This window comes from Gadus macrocephalus, chromosome 4, assembly GCF_031168955.1.
Source record: "Gadus macrocephalus chromosome 4, ASM3116895v1".
Lineage (NCBI taxonomy): Eukaryota > Metazoa > Chordata > Actinopteri > Gadiformes > Gadidae > Gadus > Gadus macrocephalus.
Window position 1 is genome coordinate 28,179,071 of NC_082385.1, and position 13,767 is coordinate 28,192,837.

At 44.8% G+C, this 13,767-nt stretch overlaps 2 protein-coding genes across 2 annotated transcripts in view; both read left to right on the forward strand.

Annotated features, from left to right (window-relative positions):
- Positions 1 to 13,767, forward strand: part of LOC132455272 (uncharacterized) — a 180,971-nt gene that overhangs the window by 116,559 nt on the left and 50,645 nt on the right. The window lies entirely within an intron of this gene.
- On the forward strand, positions 11,884 to 12,921 carry LOC132455282 (zinc finger protein 239-like). Its single transcript, XM_060049121.1, has one exon. It carries the CDS (start codon positions 11,887 to 11,889, stop codon positions 12,760 to 12,762), a length of 876 nt encoding a protein of 291 aa, XP_059905104.1. The 5' UTR covers positions 11,884 to 11,886; the 3' UTR covers positions 12,763 to 12,921.

Here is a 13,767-nt window from a genome sequence, read left to right on the forward strand (position 1 = left end):
CACTCGTTAGCTACGAGCGTTTTCAAGACATTCGTTACCAACGATGCTTTCGGGAAAAATGTGAAAACTGTACGATGCTCGTACGACCCACTCTGCGGTCCACTTATGCCGCTTTTCCACTGCATGGTACCAGCTCGACACGACTTGACTCAGCTCGCATTTTTTGCGTTTCCACCGCGGTACCATGGTATCTGGTACCTGAAGTGGCTGCTTTTTCTAGTACCTACTCGCTCTAGGTTCCAAGCGAGCTGAGCCGATGCTAAAAGGTGACGTCGGCAGACGGCCGGCGACTGATTGGCCAGAGAGTGTGACGAAGTCACGAGAGCGACATGGCAACCATGCTGGTAACATCCATAGCAGCGCCGCAGCCAACATGTTCCACTTCTCCAACTTCTTCAACATGCCAGCTAATAATATTAATGCGATCGATGTCCTCCATTGTTGTTACGTGGGTTCTGTCCATGTGTGGGTTGCGTATGTGTTGTTTGCGTCGCGTACACAAATACGTCACGGCCCTTTCGCGCAGCCGACCCCGCCCACGTCCAGGAGGTACTATTTGCGGTGGAAAAGCACCCGTGCTGCTACCGTGTCGAGTCGTGTCGTGTCGAGCTACATGTGCGGTGGTAAAGCGGCATTAGGCTAACGATGCTTTCGGGAAACGGGGCCCGGCTTTACTTGGTGCCTACTCTCTTTGCAGAGTGCAGATGTTAGGCAGTGGAATCTGCATTTGCTGCAGGGTTTTATAACCAGTGGTCCATTTTACTTGTATTGCTTTAATTGTCTCCTTTCCTCAGCGCATTCCTCTCTTGTTAACACAATATTCATCCCTGTTCCTTCACTTTGTTGTTGTTTTTCAAGTTGGACACACACACACACACACACACACATTCTTGTTGTCTGACCCATTGTTTAATAAAAAAAATACTTTCATTTGTTGTTCTTTAATATATGTGATACTTTTGATTCTGATTTCAGAACAGATGTAGTAAGGTTAAAGGCACCCAGTGCAACTTTCGAGGCTTAAAAATAAACATTCAATTTCTAGTCTTTTTTACACGTAGTAAGTTTCAATAACTCCATACCATTACATACCGACATTTAAGCAGCAAAGATGAGACGTCGTTGTGTGGTGAGAACTGATACAAAATCGATAACAACAATGCCGCCATTTTCTTTATTTTTTGTAACCTACAATAAATAAAGCAGGCTTCCAGTCAATGGAAAAATGGCTTCTCCCCACCGGCGATTGTTGTTTACGATTTTCTATCAGTTCTCACCACACAACGATGTCTCATCTTTGCTCCTTGAATGTCGATATGTAATGGTATGGAGTTATTGAAACTTACTACGTGTAAAAAAGACTAGAAATTGAATGTTTATTTTTCATTGAATGTTTACATGAAGTTGCACTGGGTGCCTTTAGGGCATTAAAGTCAGTAGCCTAGTGCTACCCATGCTAACACGAACGTGAAGCTTTCCCTCAAACTTAACGTATCTATGTAGCTTGCAGTTGTCACCCTACCAATCCAAATGTAAAACTGACGTTTACAAATATGCAATAATGGTCAGAAAAGTACTTGTGTTTTTTAATTTATATTTACCATTCAATATTGCAATCGCTGCTGGCAGTCCCATTGAAGAACACGGCAGCACGGCCTGTTTTTGAACTATACAGGCTTACATGAACCACGTGACGACCCTGCCGGCGAGATCAGAGAGTGTCGCAACCATAGACATATATATTAACTAGATGCCTCGTTCTAGATGCCGCCGTAGGGCATCTAGTTAATAAATATATCTATGGTCGCAACTCTTCTCTCTCTATGGCTCTGGCAGCATTTTTAGACAGATGAGGAAGCCGGGGCCAATACGTCATAGGCCACGCCTACTGGATACAAACGCAGCGCGGGAGTCAGATGAGGTCAGGAACATATGGCCGTCCCGTTGCTAGAACACGGCAGCGCCAAACATTTCACTGACGACTGCTTCCTCAACTTGGGCCAATACAGAGCTGGACTTGCTCAACGTCTGAAAATCAAGTCTGGATCAGTACCAACTCTCCTCGGCTCAGCTACAAACCTCGAAAAAGTAAGTTAACTAACGCCATATCATTGTGTTGCTGTACTGTATATGGTTACCTTGTTAGCATTATAATGTTGCTTTAGCATTAGCGCTACAGCTAACAGCCAAGTTACTGTCGCTAATGTTAAGGTAGATAGCATTAGTTACGTGTGTAAATACCATGGACCTATTATAGAGAAAGGACCGTGGACTAATACATTGCCGCCCATTCATAACTATAAATACACACACTGTAAGTCGAGTGTGCACCTCAGCAAGCAAGGGGCATCACACGAGAATGGGCACAATTCAACAAAGGGGCTACAGGCACTGATCTCTACTGCTTGGACACCAAGGGAATGCAATGTTTAACAATGTCTGCTCACCATACAACAAACGAATACAACTGTATTCTACCGGCCACTGGACCGCAGTAGTTGTAGCGTTTTACTGATGAGGAGATTGACCTGTTAAACTCATCCTAAATACATATGGTGCGTTCTTGGGAACCCGTGTTTTCGCACCCTTCTACCCTCTTGTACTCCCAGTTATAGCTGGTTATTTTCGGGCAAAAAAGTGTACCTGGAACACACTAGGCATGTTTTCCCCTTCACACCTGATTCAAATCAAAGGGTTATTAGCTGATTTCTGCAGAGCTTGATGTCATGGTATTGGGTTGTTGAGATGAACTATAAAATATGTAAACAAATCAAGGATGTGATATCATTTCATATAACTCATTTTAAGTATTAGGATAATGTAACTCACTAAACATGCTTCTTATATCTTCTTACAACTTGCACCTGGAATACATACGAGGTAAAAAATGGAGTACTGATTTTTCTTTGTTGTCTCTACGCAGGCCAGCTCATCAAGTGCTTACATTCAGCAGCTTCTCTCAAGGGATGTTGCCTGCCAGACCGAAAACCTGGAAACGCATATTTGTAGGCACAAAGCTATCCTTAAATTCTATGCAGCCCCATTTTAAAAGTGAAGGTGTGTACATTACTCATTGAGTATTTTTTTTCTTTGATTTGGTAGATTCTAGGCAGCATAAATTCTAGGCTGATGCTAGATTCTTCCTGCGCTAAAAAGCCTGGTCCTCGTTGGAAAAGCATCATGACCAGCGCCCTGCTAAAACACGAGTCAAACTTGGGAGTTGCATTTCAAAGATGGAATCAGTCAAGAGCCCAGAAGGGTTTCAAGCCTGATGCCACATGAGCTGGTTTATCATTCTCAAACATCAATGAATTCATAATGTATGAATGTTAGCTGAACAGCTTAATGACACGTTGTTGCTTTTTAGTGTCCAATAGAATTATTGTGCTTGCCTCGCATGTCATGTTGTGATCAGATCACTTTGTGCTGGTGTTTGTTGAGTGTCCTTAACCTGGCCAACCACTTGAGCTTTGAGTCTAGGGAGGAGGGTGCTGGAGGAGACGTCCCTCTCCAAAACTGTGAATCTTTGTCAGCAGTACACATTTTAAACCCTCTGTGTCAATGTTGCGTGCATTTAAAGAGTTTCTTTCACGTGTACAAATGCACAATGCCTCCCTTTATGCAAATAATGTGTCAAAACAATTACTTTTTTACCTTTTTTTCTCCCTCTGCAGAAGACTGCGATGCCTTTGGAGACCGTAGCACTCAGCGCGGCGCCACCTCAGAGATTCTGGCGGTGGTCGCCCCTGGCTCCTCCCACATGCCCAGTCACAGCGAGGAACTGCTGGTTAGCAGAATAAAGAATATGTTGGCATTTTCGCACTTGTAAATAGTTCATAGTGTTTTAGCCTACACTCAGATGTGAACAATTTCTTGCATGCGAGGGTCTTGAACCCACAAAAAAAAATACACAGGCAAGACATTGAAATTGTAGGGCGTGCCAAGCCACGACCGAACCAGCTTGGCAGTGTAAAAACGGCTAATCTGTCAGTAGTGGGGATTGACAACTATTCTGTGAAAATGACAGAATATGTCTTGTGTTTGTTTCCTTCGTTATGTGGAAAGCAGCAGACCCCAGACACCATTTCAATGAAGGTTGAAGAGGATATTGGTGGGAGGCATGCCTGCCGTAGGTTAGTAATACACATTATAGCGTCCGTTTTCCTGTAAAAGGCCGCTAAGAGGCTTAAGTGGGCTCCAGGCAGTTACGCGTCGTACAATGAATCCAAGTCCGGTGATGAATATAGTTTGAGAATTTTATTGCTGCAGACCGAATGACAATTGATGAATGAAAACATGGTTGTTTGACGATGACGAAGACGATGACGACGACGACGACGTAAACAGAAAATATAATCAGGTGCGCCACTAACCCCCTTTCTCCCCCCCGCTCCGCTGATCTGACTGCCCAGGTATATAGATTAAGCCACACCCATGTGTCAATCAAACGGAAGTGACATGATCCAAAACAGTGTGACTAACCTTTCAAAATAAACAAACAGACCAAATATGCATTTTGGCCCCTACAATTCCGGCCCCTAATTATTATGTTTCAAATAATAATTACAAATTTGACATAACAATCAACATAGTATGTAAATATATTTTCTTTCTTCATTATTTGTAATCCGATATACGTTGTCCAAGGAAAGAGTGATTAATCAAAGTCAAGTGTTCAGGAACAAAGTCAAGGGGTCAAAAGTCAGTTTGGGTCAGTCAATGATCCGCTGCCTCCAGTAGTAGGCAGACTTTGGTGATGGGCCTGGTCAGAAATCCGGTCTTTGACTTGATCCGAAGCTGACGTACAAGTCCCTTTTTGTCCATAATGGTCTCCACAATCCTTCCAGTCAACCAGGAGTTGCGAGGCGCTGAATCATCCACAATGATGACGATGTCTCCTGGTGTGAAGTTGCGTCTTATGTTGGACCATTTCTGTCGTTCTTGCAGTTGGGGAAGATACTCCTTAATCCACCTTTTCCAAAATAAGTCAGACATATATTGAACTTGCCTCCACCTGCGGCGAGCATATAGGTCTTCCTTCTGAAACTGTCCTGGTGGCAGGGATGGCGTAGTTTTGAGAAGCAGAAGGTGATTTGGTGTGAGTGCTTCAAGGTCGTTGGGATCTGTAGAAGCCTTTGTGATTGGACGACTGTTGAGAATAGCTTCGGCTTCAAATAAGACTGTGTGGAGTCCCTCCTCATCCAGACTTTGCACATTTAGTGTCGAGTTGAGAACCTTCCGCACTGATCTGATTAATCTTTCCCACACACCTCCATGGTGTGAGCCAGCAGGGGGATTGAATATCCAGTTTATTCCCTTTTGAAGCAGTATGTCATGGATCTGACCTTGATTCCATCCTTCAATAGCTTCCTTCAACTCGCGCTGTGCTCCCACAAAATTGGTTCCATTGTCTGATCGTAGTTCCTTTACTTGGCCTCGTCTGGCTATGAAGCGCCGAAGGGCATGGATGAAAGAGTGTGTCAAGCGATGAGGCCATTTCAAGGTGAATTGCTCTTGTAGCCAAACAGGTGAAAATAACACCATATCGCTTCACGACACTTCTGCCACGCTTCACTCCAAAGGGTCCAAAGTAATCGACTCCAACGTTTGTGAATGGTGGTTCATCTGGAGAGACTCTATCCAGGGGTAGATCAGCCATCTGCTGTTGTCCAGGAATAGCATTTATACGCCGACAGACAACACATTTAGACAGGATTTTCCTGATCAATACTGTGGCACCAGGAATCCAATATTTCTGACGCAGTCTGGATAGCATATGGTTGCGACCACCATGTCCCACCTCCCCATGAATATGTCGTAAAAGGAGGTCAGCAATGTGAAAGTCTTTGGCCAGAATGACAGGATGTTTCATTTCTTCTGGCATTGCTGCTCTGCTTAGGCGACCACCAACTCTTAACACATCTTTGTCCAGAATGGGGTTGAGTTTATGAATGTGGCTTGTCCTTTTAACATTCATTCCCTTTTTCAGATTTGAGATTTCATCTCCAAATCTCTTCTTTTGGCAGAAGCGGATTATCTCCATCTCTGCACTCTCCAATTCGCCGATTGTGAGACGGATTTCCTGAGTGTCAAGATTTCCTTGCAAAGAGAGAACACCGCTTGCTGTTTTCCTCTTCCTGATTCGTTGCAGAAACACTCCTTTGATTCTGAGCATCCATGCTACTGCCCTTTTCAACTGATTCCAGGATGAGAAGTAATGGATGAAGTTGGTTGTTGGATCCACTGCTTCAGCGCAGTTCTTATTGTCAGGCAAGCAGATTTCCCTGTCCTTCAATGGTAAACCAAAGCAGTAATGTCCATTAACTAGCTTTGCAGATGTTGATACCAAATCCAAGAACTGCTGATCTTCTTTTGAAGGTTCTTGGTCATCTTTGACACACTCAGGAAAGTCAATCTTGAACTGCTGCTCCCATTGCTCATCAAGTGTAACAACTGATATCCTGTTAACACTGATTTCTGACTGCTCCTGAGCATAATCACCTTTTCCTCCCAGAGGTCCGTTAACTGTCCAGCCGAGCATTGTTTTGACGGCATATGGTCCATCTCCCACACTCCTGATGACTTGAAGTGGTTCCAGAGCCTTTGGTACATCGGAGCCAATCAGCAACTCAATCTCACAGTCCAGTTCAGGTAAGTGAATATTCTTTAAATGCTGCCACTGATTGATGTCATTTTTATGTGGGATGTTCCCTTTGTGCACAGGCATAGTCTTCTGAGTGTACACACATGGGAGATCACAGAAATCAATGCCATGAAGTCCTGTAACCTCTAGGCCTGAAACAATGCTGGTTTCAACGACCTTCCTTTGACCCATTGTTCTCAGAAGAATATTTGATTTTCTTCCCTGGAGATTGAGCTTATTCATTAGCCCCAATGTGCAAAATGACGCAGTGCTTCCCGGGTCAAGGAATGCATATGTATGCACTGTTGTATTCCCCTTCTTGGCCTTTACTTTCACAGGCACTATGGAGAGTTTGCAATTGTCTTCACCGGCCCCAGTAAGACCACTTGTCTGTACCGAGGCTATGGCTCTGATGTCAGCTTCTTCCTTTGTTTGAGCTTGATGTTTGTCCATTTCAAATCTTCTTTGGTGGATATGCAGCATCTGAGGATGCTTCAAATTGCATATGTTGCAGCTGAGTCGCTTCCTGCAGTCCTTGCTCATGTGTCCTTTCTGCAGACAACCAAAGCAGGCTCCATTTTCTTTAAGGAAAGTGATTTTCTCATGATGTGCTTTCTTTTCCAATAGGAAACACACCTCCAAAGCATGTCCACCTCCACAGAACAAACACCTTTTTACAGCCGGCCAACTCTCCATTTTCCTAGGTCCATTTCCATTTTTCTCATGTGCAACTGTCACAGTGGTTGCAAATGTACTTCCTTTGATTTTTGGATGAGGTGGTTTTGACATAAAACCTCTTCCATCCTTGCTTGGTGTGGGAGTGTCTCTGATGTCTCCAAATACTGGATCAGTTGCAATCCTCACCTGTTTTTCAAGGTAATTTACCAGATCCCTGAAGGTAGCTCTTTGGTTGTACCTTTCCTGAAAATCACATGCCACAGATCTCCATTTATCCCTCAGTCGATATGGCAGCTTCTTAATTATAATTAGCAGGTTAGCAGACATGTTGAGCTCTTGCATGTTGTTGACATCTTCCATGGCATTGCAACATCCTCTTAGAAACAGAGTGTATGCTTGTAGTGTTTTTGTGTCATCTGGTTTAATTGACGACCATGAAAGAGCCTTCTCCATGTAGGCTGTAGCAATTTTATGCTTGTTGCCAAAGTGCTCCTGCAGTAAGGATTTTGCCTTCCTGAATCCTCTATCTGCGGTCATATGAAGGCAGCTCCTCACCATTTCTCTTGGTTGTGCTTCGGTATATTGTTCCAGATAATAAAGACAATCTGTGGGATTTGGGTTCTTGCTTTCGATGTTGTGTTCAAAGGATTTTATGAATGTTTGAAATTGAAGTGGGTCACCATCAAAACGACGAATCTCCTTCTTGGGCATTAAAGAGAGAGACTGTTGTTGAACCATTAATGCAGTGATGTCATTTTGCTTTTCCATGATGTTAAGCATGTTGCTCTGTTCACCATTGCTTGGAGCAGGCAATGTTGTTGGTATTGTAACATGTGCATCCATAGTTAATGTATTTGACTGAATTGTCACTGGCACTGTGGGGAGAGATTGGGTTTGATTAATGTCTCCATCAGCAGTGGCAATCATTTGTGTTTTCTTTTCACGTTGTTTTTTCTCCATATACGAGTTCATACCATCTGACACTCTTGATCTGTGGCTACGCACACCAGATCTACTTGAGGCTCCAAGAATCTTCATTTTTGCCATTGTAGCAGCAAGATTTCCATCCAGCTCCAGTTGCTCTTTTTTCCTCCTTAGCTCCTCCTCTTGTGCTTCTATGGCATGTCTATCTTTTAGCATTTGTTGTATTACAATAAGAGCAGCCATTTCAGCCTCAGCCTTGATGCATGCAGATGAGGTGGTGGAAAATCTTGAGCATGAAGAATGTGATTTGTGACTCCTGTTGGTAATATTTGACACACTGTCACTTGGCTTTATTTCATCCTGCATGTCAGATATTGCTTTATTCTGTTGGGAAGGAATGGCAGCTGGAACATCAGAGTGTGGTATATTTTCCTTTAATTCAACAGGTGCTTCCTCTTCAGGTGGAATGGGAGAGATGACTGATTGTGCAGCAAACACATCTTCAGTCACCTTTCTTGCTTGTTGAAAGTGTCTTTCAATCTCAGAGAGCCATGTCTTTACATCATCAATGAAGTCTGTGTTGTGTTTTGTTATGCGTCCAAACCACTCATTTTGTGTTACCTTTTCCTCTTTGGGAAGTAAAACAATCACTGACTCATGTGCTGCATTTGCATTTTCATACAGTTGTTTGAGTTCATTCAGTTTGAATTGCACTTTATTTGCATTTTCATCATTTTTCATGAGCCCTTTAATTTCACGTGAGAGCTCTTTCATTTTTGTCACATTAGATTGACGTTGCTTTTGAAGAGTTTCCATTTTGCAAGCCAGCGCTTTGGCTGTAAGCTTGACCGTTCTCATCTCCGTATTTTCCATTTCATTTGAGTCACTCATGTGAACTTTCAACGTGCACAATTCACCAAAGCACAGAGCCACACACACAATGCAATCCGCAATGACATTGATTCAGTCACAATGCGATTTTCAACACAACAGCACAGCAAACGGCGGCCACTGCTCATCACGCAGTCCTCCAATCAGCCCAAACAATTGCCGATCGCGACAAACCAAGCACGCGCAACACAAGCCCAAACAAACAGTCCCCAATGGACAAAACGGCAGCCTTTCCAAACTGTGTTCAACTTCAAACAACTACACAGAAGGATCAACAAACATACCGATTCTGATGGCTGTGATGCGCTGCTGTCACTTCCGCGTTACACCGCTGCTGCAGTCAATTATGTGTCTCTGACCCCAGGCGTCCGCAGAAGAGTCCCCTGTTGCATAGTTCGTTCCGTCCAAAACATCGAGATCCAAGCGATAAGAGCAACGTTGAATCCCGTGGTGTTTTTGGATTAGTTTCTGTTTACTAAATATAACGTCCGTTTTCCTATAAAAGGCCGCTAAGAGGCTTAAGTGGGCTCCAGGCAGTTACGCGTCGTACAATGAATCCAAGTCCGGTGATGAATATAGTTTGAGAATTTTATTGCTGCAGACCGAATGACAATTGATGAATGAAAACATGGTTGTTTGACGATGACGACGACGACGACGTAAATAGAAAATACAATCAGGTGCGCCACTAACCCCCTTTCTCCCCCCCGCTCCGCAGATCTGACTGCCCAGGTATATAGATTAAGCCACACCCATGTGTCAATCAAACGGAAGTGACATGATCCAAAACAGTGTGACTAACCTTTCAAAATAAACAATAAACAAACAGACCAAATATGCATTTTGGCCCCTACACACATTGTTGAGTGTCCTTAACCTGGCCAACAACTTGAGCTTTGAGTCTAGGGAGGAGGATGTTGGAGGAGACGTCCCTCTCCAAAACTGTGAATCTTTGTCTGCAGTACACATTTTAAACCCTCTGTCTTGATGTTACATACATTTAAAGAGTTTATTTCACGTTTACAAATACACAATGCCTCCCTTTATGCAAAATGTCAATGTAAATATACTTTTTCCTTTTTTTCTCCCTCTGCAGAAGACTGCGATGCCTTTGGAGACCGTAGCACTGAGCGCGGCGCCACCTCAGAGAGTCTGGGTGTGGACGCCCCTGGCTCCTCCCACATGTCCAGCCACAGCGAGGAACTGAAGATTCTGAGCGTCTACGGAAAAGGGGAGGGCCCTTTGGCGACGGACGGCCATGACACCCTCTTCACCGCGTCAGAAGAGTCCCTGAACTCGCTGTCTGCGGACCAAAGCGTGGCCAAGAGCCTGGAGCGCGGCGAGCGGCTGGTCTGCCGCGAGGAGCTGAGTGTGCAGGTTGGAAATCATCTTCTTATTCACCCTCCAAAAGAGAGGCTTCCTCTGTTACGACTCTAAAACAAACCCATAGAATGCCCACACCTTTATGATTCAGTAAACGTTTTTACACCGCCAAATATGCCCGTCTTATGCAAAAAATGTCCCCTGTGTGATCCGCACATTTACACTGACCAAGGTAATTTACAGGCTTTATTTCGCACCCCTATTAACCCTCTCTGACCCTACACATATTGGCGGTTTCATGTTGATCTAAATGCGATAAGACAGCTTTGCGGTTCTAGGGGCGAGGCTTGGGTAGAGGTGTTGCTACATTGTCTCTACAAAAGAGACGATGCAGCGATATCAACATGAATAGTTGTAACTGGAGAGACGGTGAAATCCGCAAGCTGCTGACAATCATAGGAGAGAAGGTGATGCAGTCGCATTTAAAGAAGACGAAAGATGGTTGATCTAAGAGAAACTACCAGAAAAACGTTCCTTACAATGCTTCTTCAGCAAAGTGGTTAGCAAAATAAAGAATATGTTGGGATTATTGCACTTGTGAATAGTTAATCGCGTTTTAGCCTACACTCGGATGTGAACTCATTCTTGCATGTGAGGGTCTTGAATCAAAAAAATTATGCATATATTTTTTTGCAATTCATTGTAAAGTCCCCCAGTGTGTAGCCCCGGCTTCTCCAGTGAACCAAGAAAGCCAGCTCCGAGACGAACGGGGATTTTATCAGCTGGCAGGGTAAAAATGCCTAATCTGTCGTTAGTGGGGATTAACAACTATTCTGTGAAAATGAAAGAATATGTCGTGTGTGTGTGTTTCCTTTTTTATGTGGAAAGCAGCAGACCCCAGACACCATTTCAATCAAGGTTGAAGAGGATATTGGTGGAGGCATGCCCGCCGTAGGTTAGTAATACACATTGCATCTATGCAAGAAAACAACCTTTATAAACTGAGAATGTACTCGAATCTGCCTTCTCAGCAGGAGCCTTTAACCCTTAACCATCCAAAGGGCGACAAGGAAAATGCATAATCAACAAATAGAAGTTAGAAAGAATGTCAAAATATAATTCTTCCAATACACAAGTGTGTACAAAGTACAAACTGTATACCTTTTGTGAAAACGATTAATTAAAAACATCACTTTCTCTCTTTCTCTGTTTTCCTCTCTGAAGAAGACAATGACATCAGAGACTGCAGCACGCAGCGCGGCGCCACCTCGGAGAGTCTGCGTGTGGACGCCCCTGGCTCCTCCCACATGTCAAGTCACAGCGGGGAGCTGCGCATCCTGAGCGTTTACGGACAAGGGGAGGGCCCACTGGCGGTGGACGGCCATGGCACCCTCTTCGCGGCGTCAGAGCTGGAGGCTTTGAGCTCGATGTCCGCTGACCACAGCGTGGCCAAGAGCCTGAACTGCAGCGTGCGGCTGGTCCGCCTTGAGGAGCTGACTGGGCATCAGGGCGGCCGCAAGGGCCGGCCCGGTGTCTTGTGTGGAAAGGTTATTCCCAACAATGCCAATATGATCGTCCACATGAGGACTCACTCCGGCGAGAAGCCCTACAGGTGTGACCGATGCATGAAGTGCTTCAGTCACAAAGGCAAACTGAATAAACATGTAATGACTCACTCTGGGGAGAAGCCCTACAAGTGTGACCAATGCACGGAGCGCTTCAGTCGGACAGGCACCCTGAAGATCCACCTGAGGACTCACTCCGGGGAGAAGCCCTACAAGTGTGACCAATGCACGAAGCGCTTCCGTCGGACAAGCCACCTGAAGATCCACCTGAGGACTCACTCCGGCGAGAAGCCCTACAAGTGTGACCAATGCCCGAAGCGCTTCAGTCAGAATAACATCCTGAAGAACCACATGAGGACTCACTCCGGGGAGAAGCCCTACAAGTGTGACCAATGCACGAAGCGCTTCCGTCGGACAAGCATTCTGAAGAGCCACACGATGACTCACTCCGGTGAGAAGCCCTACAAGTGTGACCAATGCATGAAGGGCTTCAGTCAGACAAGCCACCTGAAGATCCACCTGAGGACCCACTCCGGTGAGAAGCCCTACAATTGTGACCAATGCACGAAGCGCTTCAGTCAGTCAGGCACCCTGAAGATCCACCTGAGGACTCACTCCGGGGAGAAGCCCTACAAGTGTGACCAATGCACGAAGCGCTTCAGTCGGACAAGCCACCTGAAGATCCACCTGAGGACTCACTCCGGCGAGAAGCCCTACAAGTGTGACCAATGCCCGTAGCGCTTCAGTCAGAATAACAACCTGAAGAACCACATGAGGACTCACTCCGGGGAGAAGCCCTACAAGTGTGACCAATGTACGAAGCCCTTCCGTCGGACAAGCATTCTGAAGAGCCACATGAAGACTCACTCCGGTGAGAAGCCCTACAAGTGTGACCAATGCACGATGCGCTTCAGTCAGACAAGCCACCTGAAGATCCACCTGAGGACTCACTCCGGTGAGAAGCCCTACAATTGTGACCAATGCACGAAGCGCTTCAGTCAGTCAGGCCACCTGAAGATCCACCTGAGGACTCACTCTGGGGAGAAGCCCTACGTGTGTCTGCAGTGCAACGCCAGCTACAGTGACCCACGCACTTTGTGTGTGCACATGCTCAAGCACCGTTTGGCACGGGGGAACGGGACGCTTTGATTGAGACCTCTGTCTTACATTGGTTTAAATTACTGCTTTTAGTTTTTCTTTTCATCACGATTAAACGCTTTCAACTTTTGATTTGCTTTCTGTTTTTATTATTAATCGATGTCTGCGTTGAATAACTTATTTCTAGGACACTTCTGACAGCAAAATATTTGATTTAATGTAGAGCTTGATCAGGGGAAGATACAGGCAGCAAAGTTACCAAGCATACAGTCAATGAGACGATGGGTGTACATGATTCTTATAGGAAACGTTGACATCGTGGTTAAATACAAAGGAAACAAAGGTCAGGGGGAGGGGCCTTCGTGGAGTTTAGGATTGGCCAGAGGAGAGACCAAGTTAAATTGCAATTCACAATATGGATGAAGTGTACATGGCTGCAAGACGGTCAAAGGAATCTACACAACAAAGAAGTCTGGATTGGCCTCATTATCAAACTAGGTGGCCACACTTGCAAATGCAAACTATCTTAACGCCTTTCTATTAGAGAGGGCAGGAGGTATCTCTAGGTCCATGGAGAATGCATAGAAATTCATTGAAATTGACAAATTATTCAAACAGGGTTCATATCATTTTTATATTAAAGTT